The 19,030-nt window shown below is 38.5% G+C and overlaps 1 protein-coding gene across 1 annotated transcript in view; it reads left to right on the forward strand.

Annotated features, from left to right (window-relative positions):
* The first annotated feature begins 12,910 nt into the window (after positions 1-12,910).
* Positions 12,911-19,030, forward strand: part of ptch2 (patched 2) — a 31,725-nt gene continuing 25,605 nt past the window's right edge. The window contains exons 1-2 of the mRNA XM_024274161.2: positions 12,911-13,782; positions 14,647-14,839. Of these exons, the coding sequence (XP_024129929.1) occupies positions 13,633-13,782; positions 14,647-14,839 (343 nt within the window). The 5' untranslated portion in view covers positions 12,911-13,632. The remainder of the gene's footprint in view (positions 13,783-14,646; positions 14,840-19,030) is intronic.

A 19,030-nucleotide genomic window follows, 5' to 3' on the forward strand; every position in this document is an offset into this window, starting at 1 on the left:
TCATTGTAGTAAATCAAATGAATTATTCGTAATGATTTTTTTTTTACAAAATTATTAAAGGTTCTAGGTTCGACTCTACCCCAGACTTCCAAAAAATATGAAAAATATGGTAAAATCAAGGAGAAATGTGCTTATCTATCTAATTTAGCAAATGTTTAGCTTTGTTATAAATTCCAAGATTTTTACTTATTTATTTAACTTGGTAAATCCAATTGAAATGTTTTCTCATAAAAAGTGCTTCTCATACATTGTGCAGCTTAAAGCGATTTATAATTAAAAACCTAACCCACAGTAAAGTAAAAGTAAAAGACAGGTTATGATTGGATGTTTTTTTGTGTTTGCATCACACGTTCATAAATAACTAACAAAGATTGCCAGAAACTGATTATTTACTTCCTGATCAAGTTGCTTTTTGCCAAAATATTCTTGTTTATATCTGTGGTTTTCAACCGATACTACTATTACTTTCAGATCGGGTTTTTTTTATACATATCTGTATTTTTTTTACTTGCTCCAGGTGAAGAAAAAGGAATTTTGGATCAAATGTTGTTTAATGAGTATGTTTTCTTTATTAAACTGCATTATTTCTCACACAAAGTACAGTTTCCATTAAAACTGCGTTTCCATTCCTAAAAGCAGCTGCTGTATGGATGCCGACGGGTCCAAAAGGGCATTTATCACACGGAGAGTTTGACCACAAGATGCCACAAACCAGCAAAGAAACTGCCGTCTGTCTGCGTCAAAATATGGGGGAAAAAAGAGGATAATGAGTCTCTGGAAAAGAACTAGGAGGAGAATTTATTGGTAATGACAGAAGAAAATCTGTTGGACTACAAGGTAGAACAAATGCTGGATTCTGTTTAGTTGGGTGGGGATAATAGGCGGCTGTAAAGCGGTGTAATTCTACTCTGAGCTGCTACATTACATTGACTTATTGCTACTCTGGATATGTGAACCAGCTAGAATTGTACGTTTTAAGGTAATTTATCAAGTTTGAGTGACAGATTTTAACAAATGTTAGTTATTTTGATACATATCAAAGTTTGAAACTACAAAACCTACTTGGAAAGTGGGATTCAAAGCCCTCCAGATATAGAATAGATCATATTTTCTGGTTATTTTCAATAACTTCAATTCTCATTTTTCATCGCTGAGGTGGTTGGTGAAAAAAATTCTGCTTAAATTAAGATAATTTTGGGAGAACATCCAAAAGAACATCTATGGATCCTCTTGATATTCCGTATGGATTAAATATTTACTCTCCAAAGATCTATGTTATATTTCAATAAAAAGAGATTTTAGCAATGTAAATAAATAAAGATGTATTTTTGACATAAAAGATGTACATGAAATAAGTCCATAGACTTTGGTGATTAAACTCTGGGTTGGTGACGTCCTACATGCTGATAGGACCATAGATAAATGAGTAAATCCTAGCGAAACTACGGCCCGACGGCCAACTACAGCTGAAAATTGACTTTTTCTTCAGAAAAGATGGTCAAGAGTGTTTTGAATTATTGTTGTCTGCCCCCGAATGTATACAATTGCCTCCATTCTAGATCTATATCCAGTAGTTTTCTTTTTTTTTTTTATAATAGCAGGATGAGCACAATCTCAACACGTGTTACTGTTATTTTAAAGGGCCTGTACCATACAAAATCAACTTTTCGAGCTTTAAGTGTATTATAATGTTCATTCCTCACTATAAACCACCCCAAAGTGGTATTTTGATATAATTCCTCTAAAAACCTCCTCTCTGAGCATCACTCCCTCCCAACCCAGGAAAACGAGTAGGTTCTCACGAGCTGATGTCATAAAGTGAGAACCGCCCCTTTCAGGAAGAGTCTGCGCTGCCAGCACACAAAGGCCCGACCTAAATTCTTCCCTTCCTCTCACCCCTTAATTTGAAAGGGCATTTGTTGTAACGTCATGTCCAAACTATATTTTTTTAGGGTAAACTTTCTTGCGCTGTGCCGCGGAGGAGAAGAGCTTTTCTTCATGTTTACATTTAAATGTAAGTAATGACTTTTTTTTGTAGCATGACTTTTTTAGCATTATAAAGCCACTGTTATGTATATTTGAGTGCTGGAAGCTCCGTGCTAACTCTAGCTGACCAGCGGCTATTGGTGGCATCATAGAGCGAAAGTGACATGTGAATTCTGAGACACTATTTTTCCATAACTCTCCGTTTGGAGGGCTAACTGTAGGGGTAGGGAGAAGGGAAGAATTTGGATTGAGCCAAGCAACTAATTTCTCTGCCCAGCTAGCGGTGCTCATCCGCTAGCTTCTCCGCTCAGCTAGCTCAGCCACTAGCCTACACAAGCAGTGTAGCAATGGCCAAGTCTACTAAAGGCAGATATGTGGTTTGTACATCCATCTTTGCAAAAGTTTGGATGTTGTTTGTTCACGTGGGTGAAAGGGATTAGTTATTAAGTGGGTGGCAACAAAAGGCGGGGCCTCAGAGAATGAGGCGCCTTACTTCCAGGTAGGAAAAGAACCCATGAAAAAAAACTCATTTCAAATTTGTTCTTTAGTGTGCCAATATAGTTTTGTTTTTTTTGAGTTTTTAACATGTATGTGTGGCATTTTTTCTTCTGAAAGAGAAAAAATATAAGAAGAAATCATTTTGTGTTTGCATTTCCGAGTGTTTCACCTCTTATGTCGCTGTCACTCAAAGTCCCAGAGAAAAACTGTTTGAAATCCTGAAACTTTTATATGTAACAGTAGTTAGCTAGCCCGGATGTAGCTGTAGAGGCCGGAGAAGATAGGATAACGTCCCACTTCTGTGCTGTAAATGATTGTAATTCAATGAAAAGCCATACTGATGTTAGCTTTCATTATTTCCCCAAAGAATCTGAGGGGAAAATGGATTGGATTTATTGGTCACAGCAACGTCAATAATGATTCGATTATTTGCAGAAAAAGAGACATTTTTCAACTGGACAGAGCCGCGGATAATCGCATTGGTATTTTAATTGCGTCCAAGACGAGATTTGTTTTAAGTTGGCCTTACGTATTTATAATGAAACTTCAAGTAAAATCCCATTGGCTGTCACAAATGTGCTTTCCGCGTTCGATCCAACCTGCGTTTTAACGCCCAGCAGCAGAAGCCCCGCTGCTTTTTTTATAGGAGCCTAGGATCCACCGGGTGGTTTAACCGGACACAGGAACCGTTCTCCAGAACGTAACCATAAGCCACGCCCACACAGAGGGATTTTTTTTTTTGGAAAAGAAGGCTTCAGATCAACAGGAAAAATTGATTTAAGACATTTAGAGTGTGTATTTTTGTTAAAAACTCCACAATCTTAATTAAAACCACAATGGGAAAATTAAGGAAAATAAAAAAAAATGTAGGGGGACTTTAAGAAAAGCATGACCCTTCAATGGCCTGTAATTTTGCATCTTAAGGTAAAAAAAAATAAAAAAAAATGTGCCATTGCTACCTTGCACTTTAAGGAGCCCCAATGTGGCAGGAAAGGAGCACATTTGTTTCCTGAGCTGTAAAGACACAAAAATAACAGTTAGGACTCCCTGCTTTGTTTGTGTGTGTGTTGACCTTAATGGGAAAAGTCCACTCTGACCTCTCTCTTCTCACCCACATGATGAGATCTGGCAGCTGGGTGTGTTTGGGCAGAAATGTGTGTATTTGTACAAAAACCACAAAGTTCCCTCTGCACCACCCCACCATAAGTAACCCCCCCCGTCTAAAGCACACATGCATTTATCTCTACATGCTTAGCCTTACCTGTCTGAGGGTAAGACATCTGCGTGTCACACAAATCCAAGAGTATGCACAAATGTTCATGTTTTCAGTGTTTTTTAATTATGCAAACAAATTCAAGCAGCACAAATGATCTGTAAAATCAAACATTGGATCATTTAGGGACGTCGGCCTGTTTAGATTTCACATTTTAGGATGTTCCGCTAAAGCAGGACGAATAACTGAAGCGAAAAACACATTTGTAGAGATTTATTTGTTTCCATCCACCCAAATAGCATCTGTTTAAAAATAAAGACAAAAATAAAGCTTATCAAATACACAAAAATCCCTTTTTATGCTAAATGTTCCTTTTGAGGCTTGAACTATTTAGAGGAAACTTCCTGTGAGATTTGTGGTCTTTAAATTTTCCCAGATCGAAGTGAAAAGGCAGAACGTTTCCCAGTGGCAGAGCGACTCTTTCTCCACTGAGCAGTTGTGTCAGAGCCGTATAGCAGAGTTGAAGCTGCCACCCACAGTTTCACACAAGATTAATTATGATAATGCATTTCTTTACCCCTTTGTCATCGTAATGAATGGTTGCCTTTCTGGAGCAAAACACACAGAACACAGACAGAGACAGAGAAACACACTTTTCTTTAAGTCTTTGTTTGTGAGGTTGTAACAGTGGTTTTGTCAGATGCAGCTAGCAGGTGGTAATGCAAACTTAGACCTGCAGCTTGAAAAGAACCTCACAAGCGGCGGCGTGCATATATATGTCTGTGGGCAAACACCGATGAAATGGCTTTTTCAAAAGAGCGCCTTGATGAAAAACCGCATCCGAGGACCTCCCATCTAAATCCATGAGAAACCTCATTTCGATAAGAACAAAAGTCATATTTTTGTCAATTGGTTTGAAAGTGAATCTTATTTTTGTCGATTTAGTTGCACTTCCACCTCAACCACTCTAACTAATAAGATTAAGGAGAAAGGGACACCTTCGGATGCCGAAAAGGTCAATCTTCTGCTCCTTCCTGTGATTTCACCGCCTTGATCCCAATCAGAGACTCGCTCAATGTTAAGTTAATTAGCAAAGGGTGCTCTGCAGAGACAAAATATCTGGCTTTGTGAGCCAGTGTGTGGCTGTGTTTGTGCCTTTAAGGGGTGTCTCAGAGCTTGTTATCCCACACATAGGATCTGTGTCTTCACACACATTCTTTGTTGGCGGAGCAACATAAAAACTGGGGAGAAAAGTGTCTGTATTTAATCAGACATTTAATTTGAGGATAGATTGGTTTCAGCGAGGGTGTACGTGTTTGGTGGTGGCAGTGGGGTGTTGGATTCTTGAAAGGTGGTGTGGAAAAAAGAAGAGGAGGGAGGAAATTCATTTGTGGTCAAAGAACACAGAAGACAAATTGAGGAAGTGTTGTGCTAATGTGTAGGGGTCAGCAGCAAACACACGCAGGTTTCTGACTGACTGCCACTTGGGTGGCCTGCTGGTTGTGTGTGTGTGGGTGTCTCTTGCTCACCCACAATCAGCCCTCAAGCATCGAAGCCACCCATCTACTCAGGCAACCCCCCAACTCAGATTTGCGACTCCACCCCACCTTTCGGCACATCTGTGTACGTCTGTGGATCACACATTTGTCCTTTCCACACATCCAGTCCATCCGTCTTACACTAGGACTCTTTCTTTAATTTTTTTTTTTTTTTTCCTGCTTTGGATTTCAAAACTTAGACGACAATGTCTAAAGGAACCAAGCTGTGAAGGCACTCTGTGGGTTTCATCGTTTCCACTTTATTCTGCTTGTTTAACACGTCTGGCAAATACAATCTTTTCTCTTTGACGCTCCATCAAAAGTAAAAAAGGCAAATATGTCTCTTTTTTTAAGTCAAATTCAAAAAAAAAAAAAGCGTTTTTGTTCCTAAGGTGAAAGAAAAATCCTTAACCCTCATCTCACTTCGTAAATTAGACGATACAACGATGTTACAGTCGTAAAATCCAATAAAAGAAAGCTTAAATTGATTTATTCTAGAATAATATTCCTGCATTTTTATTACTCATAGTTATGTTAAAAAGTTACAGTTTTAAAGTTTCAGAATTAGCATTCTGCTAGCTTTTTGGACTATTATTATATCTACTAAAATTTTTTGGGCTGTTTTGAAGTTTAGCTAATATTTCAGCTACATGCTAGCTGTTTTGGCTAATTTTGGCTTTTTTTCTCGTTTTTTAGGCTGTTTTGGAGTTTAGCTAATATTTACACACTGACTTGGGTAATATAGGCTTTCTAAAAGTGTTTTAGGCTATTTTGGAGATTAGCTAATATTTCAGCTACATGCTAGCTGTTTTGGCTAATTTTGGCTTTTTTTTTTCATTTTTTAGGCTGTTTTGGAGTTTAGCTAATATTTACACACTGACTTGGGTAATATAGGCTTTCTAAAAGTTTTTTAGGCTATTTTGGAGTTTAGCTAATTTCTCAGCTACAGGTTAGCTTTTTTGGCTAACTTAAGCTTTTTTTGTTTTTTTAGGCTAATTTGGCATTTAGCCAGTATTTTAGCTGGATATCAGCTTCCGAGTTTTCAGAAATTAACTTCAGTGTTTTCAGTTATCAGCTTCAATGTTCTCAGCTATCAATTTCAGCATCTTCAGCTATCAGCACTAGCATCTTCTGCGGCCAAATTCAGCTTGGAGCATTCACACTAGCATCATCACAAGTAATGCCATATATCTAGTTCATAATTATGTTAAAAAGTTTTAGTTTTAAAAATTTTGTTTTATAGTGTTCAATAAATGTTTATCCTGTTTGGCCCATAACCTAAGGTGTAATTTGGATTATGGCCCCTTGTGCGATTGAGTTTTACACCCCTGCTTTAGATAAACAAGACACTACTTTGTATTTATGTTGTTGTTATTTTTATGAGAAATATAAATTAACTATTATTTCTTTTTCAACAAACTTTAGGGAAAAAATATTTTTCCCCCAAATATATAAGTTTATAACTTTTAACAAATTTTCACAAGACTTCCTTTCAAAATAAAAGACTCCCTGTGTCGCATAGGATCAGCTCATGGAGCAAATCTAGTGGTAGGTAGTGTAATGTCAGCAATGGGAAATATATATATATATACATTTGTAGTGCTTCCCAGCTAGAAATTCATAAATCTAACTCTAATTAATTGCATTTTTTAACCATGAGGCACACTTAAAACACTGGAATTTCTCAAAATGTTTATTTCTTAACCATCAAACAACTATGGCTACTCTGCTTTGGAGGCTCGCAGAGTGATAAGTTATATTACTTTTTATAAATTGTACTTTACAGTTACTTTTTTAAACTAAAAGCTTTGTATTTTTCTTTAACCCGGGAGCCACAGCGGAGGGGTAGAAGAGCCGGACGTGGCTCTGGAGCTGCAGGTTGCAAACCCCTGTTAACATTTTAACGCTGAAGCTCCAGTGTTTATGTTCTTCCATTTACTGTAACTTTTCAATTTTTAATACGATCAACGTAATCTGTTGGAATTACATTGATTGCGTTAACGGTAGAAAAGCTACAGTATGTTAAAAATGTTGTGTTTAAGCATCACTGGCGACGCTGAAAGAACATTTTCTCTATCAAACTTTATTCTGTAAAACCTTAAAAACAGTTTGAAATATCACATGTTTATTACTTAAACAAAATAGTAATGGATACTATAGCAAATCTCCAGAGTTAAGTAATGTTTAAGATAAAAAAAACACAATTTAGTTGTGTTCTGAGGAAAATAGAAAATGCATCTTGAAGAATTCCACTTTGTAACCTTAAAAATTGTTTTAAATATTTAATTTTGATCACTTTATATATATAGATATGTATATGAATAAATATGTAACTTTTTGGCACTTTCAACAATCAAAATTTGAAATATTGTAGCTCTAATACCACAAATGGCATGAGGATGTACTTTTATTTTAGTACTTATACTCCTAAGCAAAGCTGTTCTTCTATTGCTCTTCTTTTATAATATCATTAATTAATATTTTTATCCATGTATCAAAAGTGACTTTTTACTCCTGTTTTTTTCATAAATCAAGAAAGAAAAATCAATTATTTAACTTCACTTTCCACTAACTCTTACCATTTTGTCAAAAATGAAATACATTTGACTTTTTTCTGTTTTTTGAGTGTTCTGTGCTTAGCTGTCCCTTCTATGCCAAATCTTCTGCCTTCATGAAGGGAAGAAAAGTAGTCTTCCAATCTATGCGTTACAAAATAAACAGCTTTCTGAGCCCAAACTCATCTGCTGTCAGATGCCTGAGTGCCAGAAACGCTGCGCACTCTGCCTATAGCACATACAGAACTCCGGACGGACAGCAAGCCATGCATGGATGAACGACTGAATGGATGGGGTCACTGGGGAGAGATGAAATGGGGGGAATGGAGGGGAGGGCCGGGGGAAAAAACGGGATGGCAGTACCAGATAAAACTGAAGAGACAATAAAAATATTTTAAAAAAAGATGCAAACTGAAGAGTAAAGGAGAGACCAGAAGAGGAGCGATGGAGCAGGCAGAGAGAGGATAAGGATAGAGAGAAGTGAGGGAAGCAGCGAGGGTTGTATTTGGAGTCCAGGGAGGTGTGATGGCAGATATCTGCACAGCGCATGGTCATCTCAGATGGTTTATTTATCCAAGGCCTCCAGACCAGGCCTCGGACCTCCCTGAGTTTGTTAGGCTTGAAGGGGCCCCATACCACACAGCCCAATTCCTCACATTCCACATTAGCTCCCATTTCCAGCTGCCTTTTCCCCTCTACCACTCAAAGCCAGCCCGGTCCAAGAGAACCAGTTCCAGTAAAGTGAAGAAACAGTGCCACTCTGGGAAATGAGCAGGTCCTCAGGTGGATAAAAGAGTAAACACCAAAGAATCAGTGAGCTTCCGCTGACGCAGAGGGTAAACCCACGGATCTGATAGCATCTTTATTAAGGATTAGCTGAGAAAAAAGGAAAATAATTCACATTGTTTGAATGTTTTTATGTTGAAAACTTCAAAAGAGTCTCTGGAACAGACAGACCCGAATCTGTAAACAAAATCTATCAGTTTTTCTAAATTGTTTATTTGTAGAGTAAACTGAACAGGATTGAAGGTGGTTTTAATTTGAATGTGGCTCCTTGTAAAAAAATAAAAATAATATAGTTTTTAGATTTTTCTGAAAATTAACTTCTTAAAAGTGGTGAAAGAATAATTTATTATTCTGTGCTCCAAAATTAAATAAAAAATCTGATTTAATAATCAATGACGGATGCTTCACATAAAAATTGATCCTATTTAAAAAAATGAAAAAAAATCACAAAAAAACATTACGAAATTGTAAAAAAAAAAAATGTAATCTCGGTTAAGATTTGCTTAATCGTATAAACTACTTGAGTTTTCTTATTCCTTTAAAGCAATTCATAAAATATTAAAAGTTTGAGCCAAATGTCAGATTGCAGAATAAATACATTCAATTCAATGTCATATTTTATATTTATATACAAATACATAAATATGCATGATTCACTTTAACATTAAAAACATGTAAAACAATGGAAGTTCTGAAAAACGTTTAATGTATAAAAAAGTATATTTTAATATATTTTTTTAATAAAACTTGTTAAATTGAACAAAATGAACATTAACAACATTTATTTTGATATCTGAGATACAGAGCTTCCAATTAAAAAAGAGCTAAAGGACTTTGTTTTTGTATTTGCAGCAATTTGTGCTAAACACTGTTTTTAACAAAAAAAATTGTAGACTTTTAATTTATTAAAAGTAAAGGAAACCCACAGAATGACTTTCTTTTCTGACACATTGCAAAGCGTGGACATATTGACCCTTTTGTTCCTCATCCAGGCTGTGTGACAGTGATGATAGACCAAACAGCTCAGGAGTGAACCGTGACACTTCCTACCTGCATCAAATTGAGCTTGTGTCTGTCACTCGGAATCAAATTGCTCTGCTTTAGTTTTAGATTGTTTAACAGTCACTAAAAGTGTTTCACATTAACACCAGTCGTCTGACAAATGTTCCCCACAGCATCACAGGCTGATGCTCAGGCAAGAAAAACAGACGTTTGCTTATAGGAGGGGCCATGATCGGCTTTATATCAGTGGATCGCTTTCAATCCATCCATCCTATCATCCATCTATCCACTATTTATACATCCATCCGTCCATCAATCAATCCAACTATCCATCCAACCATCCATCCATTCACCAATCCAACTATCTATCCATCCATCCATCAATCAATCCATCCATCCATCCACTATCTATACATTCATCCATCATCCAGCCATCAGTCCAACCATCCATCCATCTATCCATCCATCCAACTATCTAGCCAGCCATCCAACCATCTATCCATCCGTCTATCCATCCATCCATCCATTATCTATACATCCATCCATCCAACCATCTATCCATCCATCTATCCATCCATCCAGCCACCCATCTAACCATCCATCCATCCATTATCTATACATCCATCCATCCAACAAGCCATTCATCCACCTATCAATCCAACTATCCATCCAACCATCCACCCATCCACCAATCCAACTATCTATCTATCCATCCATCCATCCATCCATCCACTATCTATACATTCATCCATCATCCATCCAACAAGCCATCCATCCATCCAGCCATCAATCCAACCATCCATCCATCTTTCCATCCATCTATCCATCCATCCAACTATCCAGCCAGCCATCCAACCATCTATCCACCCATCTAACCATCCATCCATCCATCAATCCAACCAACCATCCAACTATCCATCCGTCCATCCATCCACCCATTCATCCATCCTTCCATCCATTCACTCACCCATCCATCCATACATCTAATCATCTATCCAGACATCCAACCATCCATCCATCAATCATCCCATCCATCCATACATCAATCCTTCCATCAATCATCCCATCCACCCATCTATCCTTCCATCCATTCACTCACCCACCCATCCGTACATCTAACCATCTATCCATACATTCAGCCATCCATCCATCAATCATCCCATCCATCCATCCATCCATCCATCCATCCATCCATCCATCCATCCAACAATCCATCCATACATCCAACCATCCTTCCATCAATCATCCCATCCATCCATCCATCCCTTTTGAAGTCATGGGGCTACCAATCTAACCTGGCTACTGTTGGGTGAAGGCGGGCTACTCCTGGTCAGCAGTCTGTCACAGGGCCACACAATCACACACCTATAGGGACAATTCCAAAATAACTTTTTGGACAGTGGGAGGAACTCACTGGTGCAAACACATGCATGCACAGGGAGAACATGCACATAGAAAGGTCCCAGCTGGAATTTGAACCGGGGCCTTCTCACTGTGCAGCCCCAGTGGACCGTTCATTTGTATTAAAACAAACTATTTTCTTTCTTTCTTTTTTTTTCTTTGTTTCTTACAAGGTGAACTGCTTTCTGAACCGGTTAAATCAAGCATGGCAAAACATGGAAATGTTCCAAAAAGCCTATTGGAGATAAGGCTGGGAGACGGCGTGCATGCCAAGGTGTTGATGAAAAAAGGTGCAGCAAAGAAATTATTTTCTTGACTTTTTCATTGTTTTGTTGTGTTTCATAGGGTGAGAGGTTATATTTTCTGGAAGAAAATAGGCTATCAACTTTTTTAGAAGCCACAAGAGGTGAGATTACAGCTGTTGCTGCAGAGATCCTACACACTCAGGACTTTCTTCCAGCTGTCTGGAAACAAAGTGGTCCCACTGCAGGAACAGACTAACGTCTGGTCTGCTGCAAATGTGAGGCTCCAAAGGCTTCCCAAAACATGAGATGGCCCGGAGTGATATGGAAAGTGTTGAAAGATCTCTAATCCCCCCATACAAGCTCAAATAAAAGGGAATGTTTGCATTCTACTCACAAAAGATGATTTTCTTTGTATTTATTGAAAAATTGATATATGTGTACCTCAGCCATCCAGATCATTTTATTTTATTGTTATTAATGGTCCGATGTTATCTTGCGTTCATTTCTAACTTGTATCATTTTGATACAAGTTTTGATTTATGAAGAGTAAAAGTTATTTAAGGTTTAAGTTGATTTATTCTAAAATATATATGTATACATGTTCTTGCCTTTTTTATTATTCATAATTTTGTTAAAAAGTTACAGTTTTAAAGTTAAAAAAAATTGGTATCATCCAAACTTTTTGGATTATTTTGGAATTTACTATGATTTTTTTAGCCTAGCTAAAATTTCAACAACATGCTAGCCTTTTTTGCTAATTTAGGCTTTCCTTCAGTATTTTAGGCTATTTTGAAATTTAGCTATTTTTTCAACAACATGCTAGCTATTTTGGCTAATTTAGGCTTTTTGTTTCTTTGTTTTTTAGACTGTTTTGGAGTTTAGCTAAAATTTGAGCAACATACTAGCTGTTTTGGCGAATGTTGGCTTTTTTGTCTGTTTTTTAGGCTGTTTTGGAGTTAAGCTAATATTTCAACAACATGCTAGCCTTTTTTGCTAATTTAGGCTTTTCTTCAGTTTTTTAGGCTATTTTGAAATTTAGCTATTTTTTCAACAACATGCTAGCTGTTTTGGCTAATTAAGGCTTTTTTGTTTCTTTGTTTTTTAGGCTGTTTTGGAGTTAAGCTAATATTGCAGCTACATGCTAGCCATTTTTGGCAATTTATGCTTTTATTCTGTTTTTTAGGCCGTTTGGAGTTTAGCTAATATTTTGAGTTACATGCTAGCTGTTTTGGCTAATTTGGGCTTTTTTTATTTGTTTGTTTGTTTGTTTTGGCTGATTTGGAATTAAGCTAATATTTCTGCTACATACTAGCTGTTTGGCTAATTTTTACATTTGTTTGTTTATTTGAGGTTGTTTTGTAGTTTAGCCAATATTCAGCTACATGCTAGCTGTTTTGGCCAATTTAGGTTTTTTGTTTATTTTTTAGCCATTGTTGAAGTTGAGCTAATATTTCAGCTACATGCTAACTGTTTTGGCTAATTTAGGCTTTTCTGCCGTTTTTTAGGCTTTTTTTGAGTTTAGCAGATATTTCATCTCTATGCTAGCTGTTTTAGTTAACTTACATTTTTTGTAGTTTTTTAAGGCTAATTTGGGTATTTTAGAGTTTTCAACTATTAGCATCAGTGCTTTCAGCTATCAGCTTCAGCATCTTCAGCTATCAGCGACCTAAGATGTGTTTTGCATTTTGGCCCCCGTGCGATTGAGTTTGACACCCCTGTTCTAGCCGGAGGGTCCGGCCACTGGGAATATTGTTCAAGTGAAGCAGGGCAGGCAGTGAGGTGCGTGAGACGGTGCGCACGCACACGCTCCGGTGTGTGCGTGCGCGCAAAGTTTATTGAAAGAGTTCCTCTCCTCCCTCCCCCTCGCCCTCCCGCCTCCCCTCCCTGCAGCCCAGGCAGCAGCAGCCTGGGTGGTCCTCCTCTCTCTCCACTTTGGCGAGCTGTTGCTTAGCAGCTAATAATAGGCGATGTTTGCAAAGTAATTTGCCTCTTCCTTGGCCAATGGGAGCCGGAGCACTTTTCCATCAAACCTCCCTTTTCAGGATTTGCCGAGAGGCGAGCTCCTCCAAATGTTACCACTACGGGATCGGAGTTAGACTTGACACGGACGCCTCAGAGCCGGGCTACTACTACTACTACTACGACTTCTACTACTACTACTACTACGCGCACCGCTCCTCTTTAGTTTCTCCCCCAAACTCTCTGGACGAATGAAGACTGAAGGATCTTTACGGATTTCGGCGCATAATGTTGGGATGGAGTTTCGAGACTCGTGCGTCTCCATGGAAGGCTAGAATCCCGGAGTGGTCGCCGGAGGTGTTGGATGAGCCCCGCTTCTTCTATGTTGGATTATTGTTGCTGAACTCGCACCGATTCCGCGTCGCGTCCCGCTCCCCCGTCTTTGGACTATGGCCTCGGATCGCGGGGTCCCAGGGGCCGGCGTCTTTGGAGATTTACCCCCGAGTTATACGCGCTCCCAGCAGCCGCCCGCGAACCCGGACCTCCTCCGGAGACCCAGCTACTGCCACGCTGCTTTCGCACTTAAACAGATCTCAAAGGTGATGCGACGGAGTTTCTGTCTGCAAACTCGAATGACTTAAAAAAAAAAGGTTTCTGAGAATGAGATCCAAATCTCTCCATTGAATGAGAGGAGATTTAGAGCAGAGATGCTGTGACAGAAATGTCTTATCTCGAGAAAATAGGCACATTATAGGAGCCCATGTGAATTAACAGCATGTAAACTTTGCTGTTTGTTTGAATTAATGTCCACTTTCTGAAAGAAACCATTTCTGTCTTGTTTTTCCTGTGCGCCTTTTCCTGGCTCTGTGCGCACTGGCCCCGGGTCTGTTTGGAAATGTGGTGGGTCCTGTAAAGGAATCCACTGATTGAGTTTGATCTGACAAAGCATCTTTGGACCGCCCGGATGCTTGGACGTGTTTCAGCAGTGCTGAGAGAAACCACAACACCAGAGCAATGTCCTCTGCAGCAGCAGCGACATTTGTAACTCTGGAAATATGAAGATGTGCTGCACAAATTATGACAGATGCATCTTGAAAAAGACAGTATGAGTTATATATCTGTTTGCTGAAGTGTGCTTTTGTGGTTTAAATGAATAAGAAGATGACTTTTACACTTAAAAAATAAGTTTGAGAAGTTTTCACTGGATTTTCAATCAATGTAAGTCCCAATCCTGCAAACTTAGACGAAAATATTGGCTTAAATCTTTTAAATCATCTATTTACCATCATGACAGATTGGATTTTGAGCTATTTTAATTGCCAGACATGTTCAAGATTCACATAATAACAGCCGTCTTGTTCTTGAAGTTAATAGTTGCTCCTTCATCACCTAAAACACGACACGAATATTTTATTTGTTTGTGGTGATCTAACAGTTTTCTCCTTTTTGCCCTCGATATCCAGGGGAAGGCGGTAGGTCAGAAAGCTCCTCTGTGGATCCGGGCGAGGTTCCAGGCCTTGCTGTTCTCTCTGGGCTGCCACATCCAGAGACACTGTGGAAAGGTCCTCTTTATTGGACTCTTAGTATTCGGGGCTCTTTCTGTGGGACTCCGGGTGGCAGACATCGAAACAAACATCGAGCAGCTATGGGTGGAAGGTGAGTTGAAGAGATTTCTTCAATGAAACAATTCTGTTTTTACTTGTTTGCTCATGAGATTCTCCGTATGTTTGGGTTCAGCGCGTGGATTCTTGAGTTCAGACAGCTTGTTACATGGTGGCAAATACGAGTTTGAATGACAATGGCTTGTGGCTAGAGGCAGGGTGGTCACATTAATGTCATCTTAGTGCCTTGGGAGGGCACTGGCGATCATGACTGACACACTTGTATGTCTGGCTAGAAACTTGACTGGAGTCAAATTGAGGACATTTGGTTGAAATCAACAAGCAATCAGGACTTTTGATAGATTTCTTTATCAATATACATGTCTCCTTTTTTCATAATTCAAAGCTTCTTTTTCCATCGCATGTTTGTCACCCATCTTCCTTTAATCAAGTCAGTAGCTTCTGGACGCCCCTTTCCTTTTTCATCTTATCTTACGCTAAAGTTATCTGTATGATTTCAGAGCCAGAGGCAACTTTATTTGGTTTTTCACACTGGCCAAATTCCTTTTAAACCCCCAGGCTTTCAGTGCGGAGCCTGATCCCCGCAGCAGATGGACTGTGTGAATGGTTAGCCATCTTTAAGGGCTCTGACCCCTCCCTCCCCCCCCTCAGCTCCCTGTGTGGTCCCTAACTATTCTTGGATTCCATTCAACAAGAGGCAAGCAGGCACCACCTCCTCCCCAGCCCCGCTTCCCTCCGCCTTCTCTCTCCTCCTCACAAGAAGGAAAAAAAAAATATAAGTGAATGCAGCTGAAGTTTACCCACCTGTTTTGCACGCTCTAAAGAGCCACAGCAGTTGGTGAATATAAACAGACTCTATAGGGTTTTTCGGAGCCCACCGTGTTGCTGGAGGACGCCAACAGGCGGCTTCCACAGAACCTGGAGGTGTTGGAGCGATCAAACAGACTCCCACAGGAATTCCATTAACTGTTTCAATCAGACTACTTTTAAAATGACCTCATATATAAAAAATAATATCATCAACCAATAAAGGGGTTGAATAAAAATAGTTTGAAGAGGATAGAACGGGGTAAATCAAAAACAAAAGAACAAGAGATTGAATTTCCACAGTTTCCATTTTTCTTTCTGGTCAGTGTAAAGCTTTGGGATTACCTCTTGAGCTAATTGGCCGAGCTTTCTCTTAAAGGAGATGTTTAGATGTTTGTGTGCCAATTGTTTTGGTGGGATTCAGGGAGCTGAGGCAGCAGAGCTGAAAGGGAGCGCTGTGCCTTTAAGAGGCCGTGGCCATGTTTCTAAAGTTTCTTCCTGCCTTGTTTCCACCAATAGCCCATTGACAAAGCTGCGAGGGCCTCAATGGAGAGTAAAGTGGTTGGGTAACAAGGAGAGGTTAGTTCTCTCTGTCTTTCTTTCACACAAACACAGAAGCAACACACACACTCATGCGCCATTGTACTTGAGCCAGAAACAAGGAATGCAAAGCTCACAAGCAAAACTAGAATAAAAAAAAGTCAAAATATTGTTCTAAATCAGTCATTAGATTTTCCTGAGCTCTTTTTTTTTAACTGAAAAGGCATGTCTAAAATAAATATGCTAGACCAGACCGCAGCATATTCAAGTTTTTCCACATGTATCCTCATTTGTTCAGAATAAACTAGAATCAACACCGTATGTGTGAACACTTTGCCTCCTCACTGCTTTTGGAGCATATGCTTGCCATCAGTTATTCCAACCATAACATCTCTCCATAGGTTTCACACGCACAAACATATATTTTTGTGTGAATACTTACTAAGCATAACAATAGTGATTGTCCTGCTCCTTTTTGAATGTACAAACTCAATCACACTTTCAGCGATTTCAGCAATCTAGGTATCAAAACGTTCAGCTTCTTCAGGATGTTACTGCTTGTGTTTTTGGTATTCATAAACTTGATAGTTTTTGAAATATTGAACAAAGTATGCCCCATAGGGAACAAGTGTAAAAGTCTTCAATTTTTAAAATTTTAAGTAGATTTTCCTCTTTTATAGTAATTTTTACTATTTCAAATTTAGCTAATGTTTTAGCAACATGCTAACGTTTTTGGCTAATTTGTTGCATACTGAGGTTTTGAGGCTATTAAAGTTTAGCTTCTACTTTAGTAACAGGCCAATTTTTTTGGCTTATTTGATTTATTCACGAAGTGTAGGCTATTTTGGAGTTTAGCTAGTATTTAAGCAAGCAAAACAAGCTAGCTTTTTATGCTAATTCGGATTTTAGCTAATATTTTAGCAACATGCTAACATTTGTGCTAATTTGTTATATACAGGGGTTTTAAGGCTAATTTAGAGTTTAGCCTCCACTTTAATAACTGGCTAACGTTTTTGGCTCATTGATTTATTGATAAATTTTAGGCTATTTTAGAGTTTAGCTAGTATTTAAGCAAGCTTAACAAGAAAGCCTTTTGTGCTAATTTGGATTTTAGCTTCTATTTTAGCAAAATGCCAACGTTTTTGGCTTTGTTTTTTTACTGAGGTTTTTACATGGTTATTTAGAGTTTAGTTTCTATTTTAGCAACAGGCTAACATTTTCGACTGATTGAGTTTATTTCTGAATTTTAGGCTATTTTGGAGTTTAGCTAGTATTTTGGAAGCTAAACAAGCTAGCCTTTTGTGCTAATTCGAATTTTAGCTTCCATTTTAGCAACATGCTTTCATTTATGGCTAATTTGTTTTTGTTTTTTTACGGAGGTTTTTACAGGCTTATTTAGAGTAGTTTCTATTTTAGCAACAGGCTAAGATTTTTAACTGAGATTTTTTCGAATTTTAGGCTATTTTGGAGTTAAGCTAGTATTTAAGCAATGTGCCATCTTTTTTGGTGAATTTGACATCTACTAAAGTTTTTTTTGTGGCTAATTTGAAGTTTAGCTCATATGTATGCAACACACTAAATATTTTTGCAACATTGGCACATATTAGGGATTGTAAAGCAATTTTACTACAAATTTTTCAGAAATTTAGGTCAACTTCAGCACTCTTTCATAGTTCTTAACATTTTCAAATTGCTTCAGCATTTTTAGCAAATCTCTTCAGCAATTAAAGTAAATATCATTTTCAGCAAAAAGCTTCAGCATCTTCGGCGACTACTTTCAGTAAAAAGCATTCACACTGGCGTTATCGCAGGTAATGCAACTTTTCTAGTTACCCTTGCGTCAAGTTCAAAACTGATTTGTTTTCTTGGTGAGCTCGTGCTTTGTGTGTGTTTTTGTTTCTACTTGTCTGCGTGTAGTCATCATGCTACCACATTTTTTTGGTTTTATTGCTTCCTCTTCCCCACAGGGAGATGAAGCTTAGCAGTTTGTGCAAGAAAATCTTAAAATAAAATGCGTTTTTGTGAAATCCACTCATATTTTTTCACTTCTGTGCACACTGGCTTATTTGTCTCAGGTATGTCGCACACCTGCGACAAGCAGATGTAATATAGAAGTCGGTGGATTAATCTTCAGTTCTCACACCTGCAAAGGTGAGACTCAAAGCCACAGTATCAGGGTGTTTAGTCTGACAAGAGGATTAAGAACTGTTTCTGGCTCAGAAATACCAAAATCACCTTTAACAGTTCAAATACAGACTTGAGAAGACATGCGGTCGCAGCAGCAGATGTTTCTGGGGTTCATTCATAAACAAGAACCTGGATTTTATTGTGTTTCTCTTATCCCCCACCTCAGTTATACAGTTTGCCCAAGGCAAATATTCGTAAGTTGAGAGTGTGAACATTGTTCTGACCATGGAAACAGTCTGCATTGTCCACAAGCAAAAAAGAAAGATCATAAAAAGAGGTGCAGGAGGAAGACAGGGATGAGAGGAGACAATAGGGGGTTGGGGCAGGAAAAGGGTGGTTTATGGCTAGCTTGCGCTTTTTTCTTTAACAGTTTTTTTTCTCCTGTCTCAGTTGAGCAAACATCAAGTGTGAAGGAGTCACCGGCGTGTCTCTATTCCACAGAGAATTAAAGTGTTTTTACAAAAGGGGGTTGCTGTCTTCTGTTAACAAGAACTTCATGATTTTCTTTGTTGTGCCCTTTCTTTCTTTCTTTTTACTTTTTCAGATCTGGTTCTTCTCCATCTACAGAGTCAAAAAGATTGTTTAGGAAGGAAAAGAAAGAAAAGGGGGCCCTGCATGTCAGAGCGATGGTGTTTACTTGGACATAAACTAAACTCATCTTTCTTGGCAGAGTTTGGGTGAGGCATGACAG

This window comes from Oryzias melastigma, linkage group LG17, assembly GCF_002922805.2.
Source record: "Oryzias melastigma strain HK-1 linkage group LG17, ASM292280v2, whole genome shotgun sequence".
Classification (NCBI taxonomy): Eukaryota; Metazoa; Chordata; class Actinopteri; order Beloniformes; family Adrianichthyidae; genus Oryzias; species Oryzias melastigma.